The sequence below is a fragment of the Pelodiscus sinensis genome, chromosome 7 (assembly GCF_052426305.1).
Source record: "Pelodiscus sinensis isolate ZL-2025 chromosome 7, ASM5242630v1, whole genome shotgun sequence".
NCBI lineage: Eukaryota > Metazoa > Chordata > Testudines > Trionychidae > Pelodiscus > Pelodiscus sinensis.
The window spans coordinates 63,692,736-63,713,970 of record NC_143058.1 but is presented as its reverse complement, the minus strand read 5'-3'; the positions used below and the strand labels follow the sequence as shown (position 1 = coordinate 63,713,970).

Sequence of the window (21,235 nt, the reverse complement as noted above, 5' to 3'; positions counted from 1 at the left end):
TACCTATTATTCTGGAGCCTAGGAGAGAGGTGCTCAGAGGGTAATGAAATTGAGATGGTCTAGAAGAGTTTGGAACATGAATTAGCATGGCCACAGTGGGCACATAGAATTGTTTGTGTATGAACATTTCTGTTTGTCTGATTCCATTAACAGTAATTGTTTTCTGATCCAGACCGTTTTAATGCAAAAGCTTCAGGGGATAGCCGAGTTAGTCTGTAACAGGAAAAACGTAAACAACAAACAGTCTAGTAGCACCTTAAACACTAACAAAACATATAGATGGTATCATGAGCTTTTGTGGGCACGATCCACTTCTTCAGATGACCGGAGTGTTGGAAGTCTAGATCCAAGAATAAATAAGGGGAGAAGGTTGGGGGCGGGGGGGAAGGGGCTATGGAGGGGAAGAAGAAAAGAGACAGAGTGAGCTCAGTTTTAATAGTTATAAATAGCATGAGTTTCTCTTTAAGACTGAGATTATTCAATCCAGATTAAAATTATATATTTTAAAATATGGTCCATGTGCCTAGTCCTAGCTTTTACCATTTACCATTTGCAGGGAGGTCTCATGCAGCTCTCAGAAGATGTTATAATTAACTAGCCAGCTAAGGCCATGTCTACATTGTGAAGTTATTTTGAAATAACTCCCCTTATTTTGAAATAACAAGGCCAGTGTCCACGCTACCAAGCCTGTTTCAAAATAATGGGCTTGTTGGTTCTAAATAACAATTCCTGCTTGTGAAGAGGAACAGGCTTATTTCAAAATACAGGCAGTCCCCGGGTTACGTACAAGATAGGGACTGTAGGTTTGTTCTTAAGTTGAATTTGTATGCAAGTCGGAACTGGTACATATTGTAGGGGAAACTCTAGCCAAACATTTCTCCAGAGCTCAGTTTTATTCTCCCACACCTCCCTTCCCTCAGTCCTTTATTCTCAAGCTGAGGTGTCTGCTGAGAAAAGCCGCTCTACGTCTCCCTGGTCTGCTGGGCGGGGGTGCTAGCTTCGTGTCTCCCTGGTCTGCTGGGGGGAAGCAGCTAGTGCGGGGTTGCCTCACCCCGTTTGTAAGTAGGGATCCGATGTAAGTCGGATCCATGTAACCCGGGGACTGCCTGTACTTATTTCAGGAGTAATTTAGAAATAACTTATTTTGAAATAACCTGGTAGTGTAGACATATACCATGAGTTCCCCCCCCTCCCCCCCTAGAGGAATATCTCCAGAGGAACTGTTGAATAGAATGGTCTTATCTTCCCCTAAATAGTTTATATATAAATAGGGAAACAAATGAAAGAGTGATTGCTAATTTTTAATTTCTACTTTCTGGTGGACATACAGTACATCTTGTACTATGAATAGCTCATTTCTTTTTTGTGGCATCTATATACTACTAATGGTATGACAATGGTTTTACTGTAACATACCCGCCTCCTGGAATTTGGGATTCATTTAATTTACCCAAATAGTATAATTAGAATGTATTCGATACCTTTATGATCTTGCATTCTTAATTTCACTAGCAAGAAAGCAATAATTGTTTGGGCTTTATCAATGATGAGGAAAAGGTTAAGAAAAATAAACATTAAAATGGATTTAAGATTTTAGTTGAATTAAATTTCAATAGCATTGTGCCTGGAACTGACTTAAGAAAAAAAAATGCTTTAGTTCCTAGAGCACTTAAGTTTACAGTTTAGTTTGTTCTGGGCAATTTTCAATTAAAATGCTTATTCAGCCCTGACTGTAAGTGTATTTTCTTGACCTGCAAGGACATTGACTGAAATATCATTTCCAAATAGAGTTGCCAGTTTTGGTTGGATGTGTTCCTGGAGATTTCATCACATAATCTTTAATTAAAGATTAAGTTTTAGTTCCTGGAGACTTTGGCCAATCCTGCAGTGTTGTCAACCTGTCTCTCAAATCCAGATGAATAAGACTCCCTATTAGACCTTGGTATAATGTGCATCTCATAAAACAGGCTGCATTTTCTCACCCCAAAGAACATCTGATTTCTAATCTCTCCAGTGTAAAGAAGCATCCCTCATATCCAAAAGTATTCCCATGCTATTAACTATATGGTCTTTCAGTTTTGAGCCAGATCTTTATTTGATGCAAACTGGTGTTGTTCCACTGAAGTCAGTGATGAACACCAGCTGAAGATCCAGCTTATAATATTTATTCATTAAGTTTGTGAGCAATGCCCTTGTCTACTGGAGTCTTGTAGAAGAAACTTTATGCCGTAATATTGCTAATGTTATGGCACTTAATTTCCTGTATTACTGTTGAGAGGCCACCCTCAATGAATGCTCATAAATCCAAAGATCTGAGTTGTGCACCCACAAAGAGGGAGATCTAACCCCTAAATTTTAAGACTTGAAGAATGAGAGCACCTTGCGATTTCCTGCCTTGTTCCAGAGGCAATGGTTTAGGCCAGGGAAAGCAGGAGGTATATATATTAGGTCATTCATTTGAACTGAAGTCTGTCCCTTAATAGCTTTGCTTTAATGCACGTGGTTTTAACCACGCTGAAACTAAATACAACTAGTTATATTCTTAGTATAGATGCACGCTTCACATAATTCACAATTGCTTGACAAGAGAGAATTGTGAATGTTTTAAGTGGTTTATGTAGACATTTAATTATGCATCTGTTGATTTCTTTCAAGGATATTTGGCTTGGCTTTTTATATATAAATAAATGTATGGAACGCCGCATGATGTGTAGAATTTACAATTTTTCTCTCTTGAAGGGTTGGTTCTTTCTCTTTTTGGACAGAAAGTTTCCAAATAGTAGATCAGTTCTAGAAGAATTCTTGCCATGTGACACCTCCCAGAACTCTCAAATCATCAACTTTTTTCCCCTCAGTTTCACCAGCATCTACTCTCTAAGAATGTTTTAGGATGGTTTGTTCTGAGACAGATGAAAACTGCCTCCTAGTTTTATTATTCTGGAAGCCGCCATAAGCTTACTTTACCCTTAAGTGATTTTTGTTGCAGAGGAACTTAGAATATCATCTAGGAATTATTTTTTTTTAAGAATATGATCCTGGTTTCAGTTTTCTTCCACTGCCAGTTCTCTTCAGTTTTCCTTTAATAATTTCACAGTGAGACAAATCCCACATCCCAAGATCCCACAAGATGAAATATTGTTGAGTTATTCCCCAATAGTGATGCAATGTATAAAGTACTTTTCTCTATTTCTCTTGTTACTCTGAGTGATGGCTGCTGATATTACTGACTTGTGAATCTCTGCTAGCATTTGTGCTGTCATTGCTCAAAAACAAAGAATTTTAATTTTTACACTCTGGGTCTATGACTTCCTGATTGCTATCTTTTGGGTTCGTTTGTATTCTGATAGTTGTTGTTTCCTCTCATGCTCTTCACAGTCTGACTTGGAGTATGCCAGCGCTTATCCAGTGGTGAGAATGGTCTGACGTTGTAATGTGTGATAAACTAAAATATATATAAATACTAACACCTATTGCTATATCTGGTTGGTAGTAGAAAAGGTTGACCCAAATACCTGACTGCAAGGAATGAGAGACATCCCACTGCTTCATTTAGTACTGTGACATTTGTCACACTGATCAAGGAAAATGACTGAATAAAGTACAGGCAGTCCCCGGGTTACATACAAGATAGGGACTGTAGGTTTGTTCTTAAGTTGAATTTGTATGTAAGTCGGAACTGGTACATATTGTAGGGGAAAAACTAGCCAAACATTTCTCCAGAGCTCAGTTTTATTCTCCCACACCTCACTTCCCACAGTCCTTTATTCTCAAGCTGAGGTGTCTGCTGAGAAAAGCCACTCCGCGTCTCCCTGGTCTGCTGGGCGGGGGCGCTAGCTTCGCGTCTCCCTGGTCTGCTGGGGGGAAGCAGCTAGTGCGGGGTTGCCTCACCCCGTTTGTAAGTAGGGATCCGATGTAAGTCGGATCCATGTAACCCGGGGACTGCCTGTAATGGAGAATGAACTAACTCCCACCTAAAGATACTGTCCCTTCAGGGCCACATGGAGAACTACTTATTTTGTACCTGCTTGGAGAAGGGATTGTTTCATTTTCCAGTGCTCTGTGTGCTAACCTTCACAAATAAAAACCTCATTATTCACAAAATGTGTGTTTGAGACATGAACAGTGAAAGTTTTTTCCTCTGGGACATTTGTAAATAGAGCTGTCCTGAAAATATCTAAAACCTAGGTAGAAAAGTGATTACCTACTAGAGAATTGGGTGTTATGTACAACTTTAGTTTCTCATATATTTCAAGCCCCTTTTTATTTTACATCATTCATTTCAAGTAGATTTGTTCTGGGAAACAGAAGATGAATAAATCTTCAGTACTGTAGATACCGTGTTTGAATAGCCTTCTCTTTGCTTGTGAAGATAAAATCAATATTTGTAGTTAGTGTGTGCATATATATACTTCTTGGGAAAAATTTAAAAATAGGGACCTTAAGATTGGGATCCTTACATCTGGGTTTAACTTACATGGCAACATTAACATTGCTCCCATGTGAGTCGACAGAGCACAGGGTCATGCTGTGCCTCCACAAAAGGCAAAGTACAAGAAATTATTTGTAAAAAGCTTGCTAAATAAAGAACAGTTTCACTTTATTTGAACTGAGCATCATTGCTGCCTCCCTCTAGCTGGTTGTTGTAAGTCAAAACTAGCAGCCGATTTCATTGGAAGCTCTGATTTTTTTTCTTTTGCTGCATCCCTATTCCTGTTTCAAATTATGATTTTTTTCACCCAATATTTTCAGTTTCCCTGGTCAGTGGCCTACATAATAGATATGGTTCTAACGCTTGTTATGTGAGTTTTTGCATGGATATATTGCTGAAGTACAGTATGTATATATGGCAGATGGTATGGTTCTATTAATTGATTTAACCTAGAAGGCATGAATAAATTTAACTGCAGCTATTAATTTGAACTGAATTGTTATAATTTTATATTATTTTAAATAAACTATCAAGTTGAATCTGGTATGATTGTTTTCTATCCTCCTTGAGTGTGTACACTAACTCATGAACTGTAGATTTGTAGGAATTCAGGACTTGGTTTTTGCATGTAGATCAGCATGTAGGACATGGGGAAAGACACGAATTCATTAATCTTTTTACTGGATTCTCTTACTTTCACTGCAGGCTGGATTAGAGAATGAGAGGACCAAAAAGAAGAACTCCAAAGTAGTATGTATTCAGAGATTGTTTTCTTCTGAGAGGGTTATGATGGGCTGGAGAGAAGTGCAAAAAATGTTGGCCATAGAGTTATGGCCAGATTGGGCCAAACAGGTTTTTATACTGAGGAATTGGCTCAATGCCAGGATTGTTTTGTAGCTCTTCGGACTTGTGGGTGCCAAAAAGGCACTAAGTTGTCTTTATAGGAGTACAGCCTAAATGATTATATAGGTTGAACCTCTGTGGTCCAGGACTCTCTTGTTGTGGGACTAGAGAGCCCCCAGTGGCTGGAAGCAGAGCGTGCTGGCTGGGGCACCAGAGCCTGAAGCTGGGGGGGAGGGACGGAGCTCTCACAGCCAGCTTGGCTTCTGGCATGGTGGGCTGACAGAGCTGCCGTATGGCTGGAGCAGTGGCAGGGTTGCTGCAAGGACAGGGGGCACCAGGCGCTCCAGTAGGACTGCCACACGGTTGGTGGGGCCGGGAGGCTAGGGAGCGGAGGCTTGGGAGAGGGCCCAACAGGGAGGCTGGTGCCTCTCGCCCCTCCCGGCTTCCCCTGTCCGGGACCAAAGTAGTATGTACTCCATATTGATTTCTTTCAACATACTCTATCATCATGTGCTACTTTAGTTAGTGGAAAGAGATAGGCAAAAGATGGTAGTGGCTAGTGTGATGGTGTGTGTACCTGGTAACTAAGGTTGTATTTCCCATGGGCTGAGGAGAAAGTGGCGGGGGGTGGGAGAGAGGTAAGTAATTTTCACATAGTAAAACAGTAAATGTAACGTATCAACATTCAATATAACAAGCTCATGTAAGTGACTAATAACTGGCCACTACTTTAAGGTCTAGGAGTGCTTCAGTAAATAAGACAATTTTTACAGACCATTTTTAACGCAGGACTTTTTACTGGAAAAATGTCAAGACTCAAAAGGGTAGTCTGTTTTTGAAAACTATTTTCCCATCTCCTTCAAACATCCACAGAACGGACTTCTGAAACCTGTACTTTGGAAAATAGTGTAAGAGTGCTTCCAGAAAGGAATAAAGAGTTTATCCAGAACTGAGTGGCAGCTTATCGGATATAAATGCTTCCACCAAACTAGAGGCTACTTTTCTTGTTGCATTGATTTCATGCCAAAGAAATTTCAATCACCTGTTTTTTCTAGACAGGGTTATTGCAGAATCAGCTTTTATGTAACTCCCTTAGGGTGCACACATGTAGGTTTTCTTTTATCTCTAATAGGAGTATTGCATTTAGTACAAAATATATTGCCAGATAATATAGGAAGTACCCGAAAGGTGGAAATGTGACAAATGATTACTCATTTTGTCTGTCTGCCACAACTTTGTTCACAGTAACTCGCATGATGAATGTGACTGTTCAGGGCAACTGTCCCTGGATTTCCCCTCCGTGGCTTAGCAAGAACACCAGCTCTCATGTTTCAACTCCTCAGCTGTTGCCTTTCTTGGTGGAGAGATAGGTGTCTCTCCTTTCTGATCAGGGTATTCACAGGCTGCTCAGTTCCCGACCTTAACTATGTATTTGCAGAGAAGATACTCTACCTAAACCAGTGGTTCTCAAACCTTTGCACTGGTGACCCCTGTCACTTAGCAAGCTCCAGAGTATGTCCCCTCCCCTTATAAATTAAAAACTTTTTAATATTTGACACTATTATAAATGCTGTAGGCGTAGCAGAGGATAGGGGTGGAGGCTGATAGCTCACAGCCCGTTACATCATAACCTCAACATGACCCCTCCTCCCCAATTTGAGAACTCATGGCTTAAACCAAGGGTGGGCAATAATTTTTGACTGGGGGCCACTTCAGAAATTTTTGAAGTGGCCCAGGCTGCTCAGGTGGAAGGGGTGGGGCCAGGACACTTCTGTGCTTCCCCACCCACGGACTCTGGTGTGGGGGTGGGGGAGTGCATGAAATCTTTGTTCCTGCCCACCCCTCTCCCAGAAAAAAAAACTACCAGCTGCTTTAAACAGCTGGTGGTTTCCTCTAGGTGGCCATGTCCCTGACAATGGGAAGAGACTTTGCATGCTTCCCTCCACCCGTCCCCCAAGCCAATCAGGGCTTGGGGGAGGGGCACACGAAGTCTCCTCCCACCCTTCTCCCGTCCTGCAAGAGCATGTGGCTCTTAGAAGCACTGTGCCCCTTGCAGGGAGGGAGGAGATTTCTCATGCTCCCCTGCCCCCAGGCCAATCAGAGCCCAGAGGCACGGGAAGCACACAAAGTCTTCTCCCACCCTGCCCTGTTTCTGCAAGAAGTGCACGGCACAGGGTGGGAGCAGACTTTGTGCACTCTTCCCCCCTGCAAGCTCTCTTGCTCCCTGTCCTCGGGTGCGCAGGCCTTAGAGTCAACCACCAGGGTTGATTCTAAGTGCTGCACGCACCCCAGTCTCTAAGCCCTGATTGGACTGGGGGGCGAGGGAGTAGCCGGGCTTCCGCAAGCCAGATCAATCTGCTTAGTGGGCCAAATTCGGCCTGTGGAGGCCCTTTTTCACACCCCTAGTTTAAACAGATCTGTTTGCTTTCTCTTCAAAGACATGGAAGAGTGTCTGCTACAGATGTAAAGAATTTCTTTCTAAACAAACCTACTTTATTAAGATAAAAATATTAGAGAAAATATTTCAAAAACAAAAGCACCTACTTGGATGTTTATAAGTTCATCAGTGTCCCAACACTAACTAGGGGTGTAACCATTTAACTGGTAAGCACCACCCTTATCGGGTGATGCTTACTGGTAACTGGTTAGCCGGTGGCCTGGCCAGCCCCTCCCCCCCCCCCCCCCACCACGAATGGGTGGGATCCTGGTTAAGTGGTTAATTGGGTAAACATAATGGTTAAGCAGTTAATTGGCTATATCCTAACCCTAACATAGATAATGATACGAACAGCCTACTCCTACTCTACTCCTACTCTACTCTACTCTACTCTACTCTACTCTACTCTACTCTACTCTAGAGGAATCTTTATGGTTACCACTTCATTATGGTTTCAGATGAAAACAGGCATAGTCTTTTGAGGTCTTAGTAGGCCAATTTCTTCCACTCCTTCCCTGAGGAACATGACTTTTTTGCTGCATCAGGTAGAAGGTTTTGGATCACTTTACAACCTGGCTATATAGCCAACTTCTGGTAGTGGAAGGTAGAAGCTTTTTGCGTTACAGGGAGCTTCTCTTCAGACTTAGGCCTCTGTGTAGAGCAAAAGCAACCTTCAGCCATCAGAAGTTGGTCCGATAAAAAATATTACTTCACCATCCTTGCCTTCCCTATATCTTGTGACCAACCCAGTTACAGAAACCATGTGAACAAATTTAGGGATTGTTTAGTTTTCTGTCTATTATAAGTCTCATAATGTTTTGCAAGTAGTAGAACTATCAGCGAGACTGCCATTTTAATGGCCATTAGTATGGGTGCTCTTGACTCGCAGGTGATGGTACACGTTCCATGGTGTTTGCAAATTAAAAACAGGACTAGCACTACGTTCTGGTCATAGTGGATTTGAGTTTGGGTCCTAAAGAGAACCATATTCATGCCAGAGGTAAGATTACTGAGAAGTGTGGTCTTTGAGAGTACCGAGAGGTAAATCCAGGACGTTTGGAGCAGATTCTGATCTTCAGTCTCTGAAGGGCTGTGTAGAATTCTGGGATACAGCAGGTGGGCATGTCTGGATTCAAGCATGATGGAAATAAAAATGAGGAGAGCCAAATGCAAGTGATGTTGTGCAGTATAGTTTGTTTAATTACAATAACGTAGCTTTTCTAATCTTAAATACAAATATGGAATGTAGAGCTTAGGTAAATAGGGGAAATATTTTCCCTTTCCCTTCCCTAAACTCTAAAGTCTAATTTCAGTTCCCAGAATCTGAAAAGATTGAGGCTTGAAATACATTTTGTTGCTGTACTGTTTTTACATAAGTATGAGGTGAGAACAGGGATGTCTTTGCCCGGGATACAGGTATTGCTCACAGACAAAACTGTCAAGTGTTCTATGAGCTGCCTGAAGTTAACGATCCCTGGGGAACTACAGTGACTGTCCCCGGTGTATTTGTGGAAAAAATGCCATCTCTGTCTTTGCTCTGCAAAATAAATGATGACTTTCTCTGAGACCTCTTTTGGTTTCATTTAAGTTTTTTCTCTCATTTTTCTCTCATGACAGACCAATGGTTATGATGAAGACATGTATGGATCGTCTCAGAGTAGAAAATCTAGCAGGGTTAGTAGAGATTTTTTTTAATTGGTTGCTTAAATTCATGGAATTAATAGAAAGCTTTTCAAGAAATTAAGTCTCCTTTACTGAGTGCTTTTCCTACAGTAAAATAGCAGATTCTCTTTTTTGTTTTTGTTTGTTTTTTGGTCCCTGCTTTAGAAGGCATTTTGCCCTGACTTCCTTATTACAAGTCATGCAATTCACTTGGCATCTACCATGCTGTAGAGGCACAACCAAGTCCATAAAAAACAAAACACAGTAAACTAAGTAGCAAGGAATAAGACTGGGACTGAGAAAATTCAAGTAGGATTTAGGGGCCAGAATATAGTTCTGTGCAAGTGGGTAAAAAAACCATCAAATTATCAAGAAAAATATTTTGACAATGAAATCTAGCTTGGTTTGGAGGCTCTGGAGCTCTTTCATGCATCCTTTGAAGAGATTTGATTGCCATTAGAATATGAGCCTGACATAGCTAATTGATTCTGCACAACCAATTCATTTTGATACGTTTCCCCAATATAAACATTTTTAAACCCTCAAAGAATTTATTTTATTGATCTCTGAACACAGTGTGTTATAAAGACAATAGTTCTGTGCACAAGCAAAAAAAGTCCCAACTTTCCTTTGGGTAGTAAACTACATATCAAACAGTATTACTAAAGTATTCCTCTGTATTAAATGTTGTCTCACATAGTACACCAGCTAAGATATGAGGGTTCAATATAATGATGGTGACAACCCTGTTAGATGGAACACAGTAATAAAAAACAGCTGAGGAGAGAACTCTTCACTTTCAACCGTTACAACATATGCTTTAATATGTCTTTGTTTTATTCCCTCACAAATGAGGGTATACTTAGATGATCCCAGCAAGCTGCAGTCTTGTACCAGCTGAAAACAAGATGACTGCAGTGAGGGGGGGGTTATCACAGCCAATGTGCAGAAGGTGCACTTCTGTAGCAGATGTAAAGAGCTGAGGTCAAAGGAAGCAGAGCATGAAGTCAGACACCAAAAAGGTTGGAAGATTCTTAAATTTCCTGGAATTTAAGAAGCCTAACCTCCTGTGCTGATTCTTTGGGAAGGAAGAAGTCTTGCGATGGACCAGTTGTATTGGGAATCCCTTCTGTGCAACATCATAGCTGTGTTACAGTCATGTGAATGTTTTACTGCTTAGTAAAAGTAGAAAAACCACGTTAAACAGTATGGTTCCACAATTAAGTCAGAATCATAGAATCCTAGGGCTAGAAGAGACCTTAGAAGGTCATCGAGTCCAGCCCCCTGCCCAAGCAGAACCAATCCCAACTAAACCATCCCAGCCAGGAATTTGTCAAGCCAAGACTTGAAAACCTCTGGGGAGGGAGATTCCACCACCTCCCTAGGGAACCCATTCAGTGCTTCACTACCCTCCTGGTGAAATAGTTTTTCTTAATATCCAACTTAGACCTCCCCTACTGTAACTTGAGACCATTGCTCCTTGTTCTGCCATCTGCCGCCATTGAGAACAGCCTCTTTCCATCTGCTTTAGAACCTTCCTTCAGGAAGGTGAAGGCTGCTATCAAATCCCCCCCTCACTCTTCTGCTGACTAAAGAAGCCCAAATCCCTCCGTCTCTCCTCATTGGTCATGTGCTCCAGCCCCCTCATCATTTCGGTTGCCCTCCGCTAGACCCTCTCTAATTCATCCACATACTTTCTGTAGTGGGGGGCCAAGATCTGGACACAATATTCCAGATGTGGCCTCACCAATGCTGAATAAAGGGGAATAATCACTTATGTAGATCTGCTGGAAATGCTCCTCCTAATGCATCCCAATATGCCATTAGCCTTCTTGGCTACAAGGGCACACTGTTGATTCATATCTAACTTCTCATCCACTGTAATCCCCAGGTCCTTTTCTGCTGAACAGCTACTTAGCCAGTCGGTCCCCAGCTTATAACAATGCTTGGGATTCTTCCATCGCAAGCGCAGGACTCTCATCATTAGCTTTTAAGGAAGCTGAATACCAAATCTGGTTGTCCTAGCTCTTACCATTTAGGAGGAGTTCTTGAAAAAACAGACTCACAGACGGATGCACAGATACACAAATCTCTAAACTATATAGATAGACAGTTATAGATAATACACTCTACATCCAACATTACTGCATGTCTGTCTTACTAGCATTTAGCTTGCAGCAGCATAATTATACGGGAGAGATGCGGATGCAGGTTGCAAATAGGACAGCAGTCAGGCAGAAATTATTTGCTTATTAATGTAATAAGTCCACCAATATTACATTTCTGAAATCCCATTTTTAACTGCAATATGTAATATGTGGTATACACTTCTTATTTTTAACTTCAGACCTTGAGATCACATAAACATATCACAAAACAGTGAACCATTAAAACATGAACCATAGCTCTTGTGCTATTACTCATCGTGCTGATTTTGAAATCTCAAGAGGTACAAAAGTAATTTGTTTCCCAGCTATAACTCTAAGCTCAGCTGAGAATTCTCAAACCCTGTCTAATGAAAATCTTTTTAGCTATTGAATGAAAAGATTTGCAGTTAAATTGGGAAGTGATGGATTTAAGCTTTTTCTATTAGAGATTTAACCAATGATATAAATATTACCACATCTAGTGATTTATCCATTGAGCTGTCTATATTCTCCAATGTCAGGGGTATAAACATTATTGAGAACCAAAGCATATGTCCTCTTCATGTCACACTTCCTCTGACATTGAATGAATCACTTAACTTTAGCTTCCTCTTTTGTAAAATGGGGGTAATAATTCTATGATAGTCACTGTGAGGATTAGTAGTTGTTTGTGAGGAAGCTTTAAAGAAGGGCATCATAGAAAAGTGATTATTACTGAGAATAGAGCATCAAGGATCTTGACTGAAGTATTTATGAAGAGGAAGGCGGTTGTAACGCAGGGCCTGTGGGGTGAGGAAAAGAAGAAAAAGTACTAGTTTTCTAGGAATAAACATCCTCTTTTTCACTCAGACCTGTGTCTTGTTTTGAGATGTGCATTGCAGAAAGGCTTTGAAGGGGTCACTATAAATTAGGGACGTAATAGGCTAACCATTTAAATGGTTAAACAATAAGCCTGATATGGAGGGATAACTTGGGGTAGCAGCTTGGTGTGCGCCAGAAGCCAGCTTAAAAGCCAGCTTCCGATGGGCATCAGGTCCCAGGGAGTGGGCTCCTGTGCTGTTGGTGCATGTAACTGCTAAGATTTTTGCTTACCCAGTCACCCGCTTAACAACCCTACTATAAATTCCCTCTCTACTGTGGGACAAGTTACAGCAGGGTTGCCAGATGGTTGAACCAAAAATACTGAACCCACTCCCCACCCAAAAAAAAAAACACCAGGGAAAAGATTCTGTTGAAGAAAAAAGGGGGGGGGGGGGGGAAGAGACCAAAGTTGTTGGGCAGGGGAGCGGTTGAGCACTAAGACCCAGGGGAGGCATTGCTTCCTCTTGGTCTTTTTGCCGGCAGCCATTTTATGTTCTTAGAACTTAGCTTCCCTGCGGAACCAGGTAAGCATGGGATCGGGGGGAGGGAGGTATTGGGGGTGGGGTACGTTGGGGGCGAGGGGGATCTGGAGGGGAGGTGCTGAATGTTTGTAGGGTTGCCAGGTGTCCTGTATTTTCGCCTCCTGTCTGGGGAAAAAAATCAGAAAATACCGGACATTTCAGGTGTCCGGTATTTTCTGATTTTTTTTTACCGGACAGGAGGCGAAAATACCACGCCGTCCGGATCAATACTGGACACCTGGCAACCCTAAGTTGCAGTGGTTTTGTATGTCACCTTAAGTAAACAGCTGATTGGGTAAGCAACTGTACTGTCATCCTAGTTTGTGAGTTCCTTCTGTTGAATTATGGAGGTTGCTTCCATTGCTCTGTGCAAGATTTTTACATCTTTCTCCTAGCTGTAACTCCACACAGTGTCAGTCATATAGTGTGGAAACAAGAATAAAGGTCTACAAGGTGTCTTCATAGTAACTGCACTTGCTAGGATCCATTAGCGTCTTCATAAGATGAACGTGTATCCCCCTTAGAACTATACAGACATACGTTATACCTGCATGTTTAAAACATGGAACAGGTTTTAATTTGCAAAAGTGATTGTGCATGCGAAGCACCAAGCCATTTAATTCATAATGTGACTTAATCATTTTGTTGATCAGTTTGTATGTTGTTATATATGACGCTACAGGTATGAAATACATTAGCTCATTTTTTCCTAAAGTTTTTGGGAAACTAATAGTCCTGTTAAGTGTTGTAAAGTGCCTTTCCATTACTTGAGGGCTTGGAACTGGCATGTGTTGTTTGCCTGCCCAATATGAGAACCCACAAACCGCTGCAGGTAATCTCTTGTGCTCTGCCAGAGGGTTGCTCCACCCCAGAAGTTTCCTAAAAAGTTTAATCCAAAATTGAGTGTTTGGAATGAGTTTCAGTTCATCTTTTCCTACAGCTTCCTCTGGAACATGAAGATCCTTCCTGCACAACCTACTTTAAAGATGGCTGCTATTATATTTCCCTGTGTCTGCCTAGAAATTAAATTAAAATCCCCCCATCTATACTAGTTGGGCCAGATGCAAAACTTCAGTAATTCAAGCTAATTACTGGAATGCCACTGCTGTTGGAATGACACTGGGTTTCAAATGAGATTTCATTTGAGTGGCCCAGTGGTGCACTTTTTTGGTCCTTCATATGGTCATGGCTTATCTGACAGTGGATTGTTCCCTGCTTCTGTTACCTGTACCATATCAGGAAAAGGGTTTGGTTCTACGCACACTAGATGCTCTCTAAACCATTCACGTGGTCTTTTGACACCCTATATTTCTGTTCTATCTGGTAGAGCACCACAGCTTCCCAATAACTTGTTGGTGCTAGGGTTGAACAGGTTTCTGCTTCCTAGTTTTACTCGATTTCTTGTTTATCTGAATGGGAGTTGGCCTTTTATTAAACCTCTGCACCTGGCAGGGTCTCTCCTGTTCCTTGGGGAAGGGTAGAAGTGCTGATAATGAGCCTAAATCCGGAAAAAGTAATTAATGTAAGTCTTCTAAGAATTCACTTTCATCTTAAGAATTCCAAGTTCAAGACCTGTAATTCCTTCTCTTATCTCTCCTTTATCTTCCCCATTCCACTCTGCTGACTCCCAAGTCTGAAGCAATGGAAAAATTCAAGGAGAAGCTGTTGCTGGCAGGTTTTGATCAGTGAGGCACGAAATAGTGCAGCTTGTTTGTTACTGAGATTTGCTCTAACAATTTGATACATGATCTGTTTATAGTAGCTGGATGAGAGTTGCCTCTGCTGTTTTGCATACGTTGGAAGAGCCTCTGAACAAGGACAAGACAACATGATAAATGGAATTAATTTGGGTTGCCAACTGTCTAATGCCACAAACCCCCTTGACCTGCCCCTTCAGCCCCTGCTCGCTGCAGCTCCTCTCCCTCTGTCACTCGCTCTCCCCGACCTGCATTCATGGGTTGGGGCAGCAGGTTGTGGAGTGAGAGCGGGGTACGGGCCCTGAGCAGGGCGTGGGGCTGAGGAGTTCAGAATGTGGGAGCCAGTGGAAGTGTGTGGAGACCACCTCCCCCAGCCCTTTTCTCTAGGACCTCAGAGATGTGCCATGGAGTGAGGGTGGGCAGGCAGGCTGGCTGCCTGAGCACCACTGTGCTTGCAAGACTGCAGCCCAAACCACCTTGTTGGGTTGCAGTACTCAGCAAAATAGGGCCTGCTTCCCTGAGGCTTCTGGTGAAACGGGGGTGGTTGGCAACCCAGAACTCAGAGGTTTTTTGCTAGGCTTCAGAGTTTTTAAGTGTTAACCTAGAGGATATATTATAGTGGATAAGAGGACTTTGGGGGTTTTTTTCTTGAGATGTCAGGTTTTCAAGCATCTAAATAGGTGCTTATGTGCCCAAGGGCTTGTCTTTACTTGAAATGCCACAATGGCACAGCTATGCCACTGTACTGGCAGAAGTGTAGATGCTGCCTGTGCCAATGGGAGATGGTTGCCTCATGGTGGAGGTACTCTGCATCCCTGAGGGGTGGTAAGTAAGCCAATTGGAGAATTTTTCTGTTGACCTAGTGTGGTCTACTCCAGATGTCAGGTCAGCTTAACTCCCAGGGCCAAAGACTGAGCCCACTGGGTATGAAGCTGAAGACAGGGCTTCAGTCCTAGGTGGCACAGCTCGTGTTACAGTCCTCCCCCCCCCCCCCCGACCCAAACTGAAATCCTTGGGCTTTAGCCCCCCTCCAGGGGCAGCAGGGCTTATACAGGCTCAGGGTTCGTTCCCCTTTCCTGGGGTCATGGTGCAGTGAAGTTCTGAGAACTGCTATCCTAATTTAAAGGAATTGATACAGAATTTGACAATTCCGTCACAATAAAGCAGAATTTTCAGGTTTTTCTTCCTGTTGCTACAGGGATCCTATTATTCTGACCTTGGTCTTCACAACAGTGGCTTCACTTCCAAATCCCAACCATCTTCCCAAAATGGAAATCGGGTCTGTCTATTTCCCTCTAGCCTGGACTTTGTTTTGAGTTCACCTGGACAATACAACCTCCTTTAGTCACAGAAATAACTGTTGGACCGTGGCGCAAAGCAATGACTCTCTTGTTTGTCTGGTTGCCAGGAGTGTCTAGTTCTTGATTTATCAATTTTCTTTGTACATTTTTCCATTTGTGTCTGGACTGGGAAACAGAAAGCTATTTAAGACAGGCCATGATGTTAATCTGTTCCTCTCCTTTTCCTGCAATTGTTTTGTTTTGCTTTTGACAGTCGTCATAAATTTTTCTTGGAAAATACTGCAAAATCCTTCTTAAATATTAGTAGTTTATCATAGCTGAAACCACTCTGTGCCTTGCTAGTCTGTTTCTGGTTCGCACAGGTGAGATGAAAGTTGCACCCTGTTGTTTCCCACCTTATGTAATTTACAAGGCAAATGATTCCTGTATTAGTACAAGAAAATCCTTACCCATAAAGCCTTAAAATCCTCTTGGAGGTTGAATTGTCCTCTTTGCATGCAAACAAAGTACAGTGCACCTGGCTAGGTCAGGGTGCTGTTACTGTATATATAGCATGGTACTGTGCCTTTTGTAGTTTTCCTGTATGTGCATTCTGAACGTAACTTTCACCTTGTGGGTCTTTATATTACTAACAGTCTTGTCTTCTGTAAATGCACCTCACTGTTTTATTTTATGCTATCCTGCAGAGTAATTTCATTTTTCCCTTTTGTTCAATAGTAAAATAGGTCCCACATGGTTCAAAACCTCAGCTCGGGCGGCGGGGTTTCCCTGCAGCTTCCATATACCTGCAGGCTGAAGTCATGGAGGTCTTTGGAAGTCACAAGTATTGTGACTTCTGCAAACTTCATCACACAATCTTAGCCTTACATATATGTCTTTCTTTGAGACAGAGATGCTTAGTGACAAAAATAAGTTGTTCTGTTTTGCTTCTGTACCTTCCATGATATCCTCTCTTTCTGTAGGAAACATGCATATGTCTACTTTATACTTAGTCTTTGGACTTGAACTTTCAGATATTTAAGCACAGATGGTTAATAGTTTTTGTAATACAGTGTGCAATATCTGTACACTGAGCTTCCCTGCATTCTAACATAAGAATTTTAATAGCATGAATATGACCAAAATAAACTCAAATGAACACTTTTTCTGTTATCCATTTTATATAAAAAAAGTTTTGTGCTTGTCTCCCCCAGCCCTCCTTGCTGTACAGTGATGTTCTGCCTGCCAGAAGTTACAGGGTTTGTTGCTTTGTTGTTTTAACCACAAATGCGGAAACAGTGCACTCCCCCATGCACATGTCTTTTGCCTTTGCAGTTTGTCAAGACTATCTTGTTGGTCGAGTTTATTTATATTGTCATTTTAGTATGTGATCTCTTTGGATGGAATGCACATATGCTCACGGTGCATCTGTCAACTGTTCCGCTGGTCCTACATTTTACTCCCATTGGAATTCTGCAACAGTTGCTTATAGATCTGTAACACTGCTACAGACTTCTAATTGGAGTAAGACATTTCTGTCTTTGCTTTAGTATATGAACTAGAAATATGTAATATTGACTAGAAAGAGGCAACATCAATCCTGACTGGATCTATAAAAAGTGGCAAACTGCCTTGTATAAAACCAAAATGTAGAGTGTAACATTGCTTGCAGAGTACAATCCCATTGTTCTCCTCGGTTAAACTGAGTTTGCAGCTAACTTTATTCTCAGGTCTGTACAATGGTGATAGGAAACCCAGCCCTGCAATTTCTGAGCTACATAACTAAGCCAGACATGGGTGTTCTAGATTGGAACCAGATGGTAGTGGTTTAGAACATGCTTCCCCACCAACAGCTTCCTGTTAATTCAATAACTAATATATCTCTTTCAATCAGCTTTACCAGGAATTTATCTTTCTTCCTGCTATGTCCCAATCCAGAAATATTTAGCATTGCTAAAGTTATAAGAATTGGTGTTGTCACTTTTTAGCTGGTAATTTTAAGTGTTAAAGTTGGTAGATTGAAAAAAACTGAAGAATGCATGAATGTGTGAAATTTCAGATGACTTTTTGATCTTTCATTTTAATTCTGCGCGTGTTCTGTAATGTTTCACAGCTCACTGGCGCTGAGAATTGGTGGGTTCATTCTTCACTTGCATGCCATTCATGAGGCTTACAGGAAATGCCCCTCTTTCTGCACCTTTGTTCATTCTCCTCTCCTCCCCCTTGTTTGTGCTGCACCTTGCTACCTTGTGATAGCAAATAGAAACAAAAGCAAAGTCTACCAGTTTTTGTTCTGACTCTGTTTTTTAATTGTAGGCATCTCTGTATGATGAGAGCATTTACAGTGGGAATCGTCGATATAGTGCCTCTAGTTCTCGTGCTGTAAGACGTTTTCTGCATTTTTCTGCTGGGCCTGTCTTCAGTGTATTTGTCCCATGATAATCTGTTTCACTAGTGCATGGTTTTGTCTGTATCAGTGGGCAGTATAGGATTACTGGCCGGATAGCTGATGATGGAGAATTATGTAAACAACATTGGGAGCGTCATCACCTCTACAGAGTTATCTCTGTGTAGCTTCTCTGGAGTCAAATACTAATGTTCTTTCTTCAATTGCTATGTTGCACTTTCTGCAGGCATTGTCCCTAATCGTGTCCGAAAGACACAGTAGAAAGGGTTCCTCCTTCTGGTGAAAGAAATCTTAGCTGTGCCTTTTAATTTATTTACTGTTAAGTCAAAACACCAGCTGAAAAGTCACATTTAAGTAATACCCCACTTCTTCCCTGAAGCTCCATTTCACTTTTAAATAAACTACCTTCAGATCTTTTAAAAATTCAGTACCCCATGCTACCACGTTTTCACTTAGGGTAACTGATGTTATTCCAAAATCACATAGTGCGTGTCTACATTACAAGCCTTTATTTCAAAATAATGTCGAGCTGGAGGACTTGTTACTCCAGCTCATGGTAACCCTCATTTCACAAGGAGTAAGGGAAGGTGAAGGAAGTGTGTTCTTCGACTTCCTGTCATGTGGACAGCACCAAAAGCTGAATTAAGCTATTTCAACTTCAGCTGTGCAATTGACGTAGCTGAAGTTGTATGGCTTATTCTGACTTTAGCCCTCCTGTGTAGATGTACCCTCTGTGTGTGCAGACTTGTGACTTAGTCATGATTTGGGGTTCATTCTCTTGTTATGTGAGACCAGGAGATTTAGGAGGAGGATTGTCTGTAATGGTTGTTAAGCCAAAACTGGAGAGCTCAAGGAATCATTTATGGGAGACATTTCCACTCATTTACATCTGACTGACTAGAAATTAAAATTTCTAGTTGTTTATTGGCTTCTTTAAATGAGCTTGGGGGTGGATAGGGCTTAGTCCACTAACTAGTGGACCGGTTACAGAAATCAGCATTACTGTTAATGCTTTCAATGCCAATTACAAAACATAGACTAGAGAGTGAGTAACTAGACATAAAGACATTCCTTGCTCCTCTGAGGCAGTCTCACCATGGCAGATTTGGAGCCATTTTGGTGGGGCAGTGTAAAAAAAAAAAAGCTGCCATTGTACCTGCTCTTAAAATGTAAATTGATGCCTTCATTGTTCAGTGCTTCCATTGTGGAAGTCTTATATTTTTTGCATTGTTTTCCACCAATAATTAATGAAAATAGATATTCTAATGCTCACTTATGCATTACAAGTGTTGTACTGTCTTAACTTAGAAAAATACATTGCAGTTGTCTTTAATGCTAATTCATCTGATAGTCTCACTTTATCCTCTATCAGTACTTGACATTCTATTGCCATCAAAATATGACTTGCTAATAGAACTGTAAATTGTATCAATATTTGTCCTGTCCTTTGAATTAATTTGCTTCCCCTCTTCTCTTGTTTTCATTTAACTATGTTGCAACATCCATTGATAACTGTCAGTTTGGGTTGCACTGTCAACCTGTAATCCAATGGATTTGCTATCTGGACAGCACACTCACTTTTGGGTGGAAGTGTCATTGAGACAAATACCTTAAAGAACAGGATCCTAATTTGGGCAGAACATTCCTGTAGTGCAGGTTCTGAACCTAAGAGCTATTTCTCCATCTTGTTGAGACATGGAGCACAGTGTTTTTAATGCAAAATGTTTACGATTAGATTATCAGTAAATATCAGAAAATTCAGTTACTCAGAAAACACACATACACAGACGCAAAAATATTTCCATTGATTGAAATTTACAGCTAGACAACCCAAGAAAGATCCTGCTTGAGAAATTAGATCATTTTGTATATTTTGACTTTGATGTTGTCAATTTGTGTTAATGATTATAAAGCTCTAATTGGCCCCATAATTTTTCTCAACTGTGAAAATTTAAATAGGTAAAAAGGCTGAAAAATAAACACATTATCCATGGAAATTTAAAACAAAAAAAGAATTCTGCCAAGCTTAAGGATGTTGTACAAAGACTCTAATGCCCATAATAGCATTCTCTTCTGCTATCTGCTGTGCTCCAGATTTTGCAGGCTGGTGAATAATGCAGTCTCTCCAGGTCTAAAATAGCACAATACTTTGTAATTACAGGAGTTGAAATATGAGGCCTTTACTTCCTGAGGAATATCTTGATTACAGCTCTGGATTGACACGCTTATGCTTGTGGTGATGATGTTTATAGCATTATTCACATCTGGAAGGCACATTTGGGCAATTGTTGCCAAAAAGAATTTTCGGAAGGATGCTGTAGTTGTCTTCCTTACTAGTCAAAGATCCTGAGAGATTGTGTAGGACAAAGTGGTACACAGTTCTTATTTCCTTGCTCATCCCCAAATTACTGACCAGAGAGCAGTTAACTCAGCACTTTTTCTTTTGCTACTGACATTTTATAAATTGCTTCCCTGCAAGCTATTGATGATCTCTACATTTAAAGAGCAGCTGTATTCCTGTTTGTAAATGGTAAAGCCAGAAGAGGAACAAATGGAAACAAGGTAGTTGCGAAAGAAAGACAGTTCACTATTAAACTGGTTTGAGCAGTTGCATTTTCCCTAAAATGTGTTTCAAGAATAGTTTCTTACCTTTTTGTGATACTTAGTGTAAAATGTTAAGAGTAGTGATGGATGTCTCTAACCTGTTTCATAAAGGAATAGATTCCTTAAGTATTTGCTCTAACTTTTCTGAAACAAAATTCAATAGTCAACACACACGAGGCTTATCATTTTCTGCGGTATATCAAGAAAAGCATGGTCTGAGTCCTCCTGTGTTCATTTCCCATAGCTTTATGGCTGTTATTCAGGGCCAGTGTAGTGTCTTGAAGATACAATCATTAAACTTATGGCTCTATTGTGGAAAGGACCATTTCTGTCCCAATCTTAAAAGG

The 21,235-nt window shown here is 41.2% G+C and overlaps 1 protein-coding gene across 50 annotated transcripts in view; it reads left to right on the top strand.

Annotated features, from left to right (window-relative positions):
• LRRFIP1 (LRR binding FLII interacting protein 1) overlaps positions 1-21,235 on the top strand; it is a 162,303-nt gene that overhangs the window by 97,721 nt on the left and 43,347 nt on the right. For 17 of the 50 annotated variants that reach the window (XM_075934021.2, XM_075934015.2, XM_075934024.2 and 14 more), the window contains 5 exons: positions 3,376-3,408; positions 5,135-5,179; positions 9,327-9,383; positions 15,796-15,876; positions 18,194-18,259. The exons of 7 other annotated variants lie outside the window; for them this stretch is intronic. In XM_075934021.2, the coding sequence (XP_075790136.1) occupies positions 3,376-3,408; positions 5,135-5,179; positions 9,327-9,383; positions 15,796-15,876; positions 18,194-18,259 (282 nt within the window). Of the gene's footprint in view, positions 1-3,375; positions 3,409-5,134; positions 5,180-9,326; positions 9,384-15,795; positions 15,877-17,091; positions 17,137-18,193; positions 18,260-21,235 lie in introns of all 50 variants that reach the window. 26 more of the 50 variants (XM_075934016.2, XM_075933983.2, XM_075933977.2 and 23 more) reach the window with 9 other exon arrangements.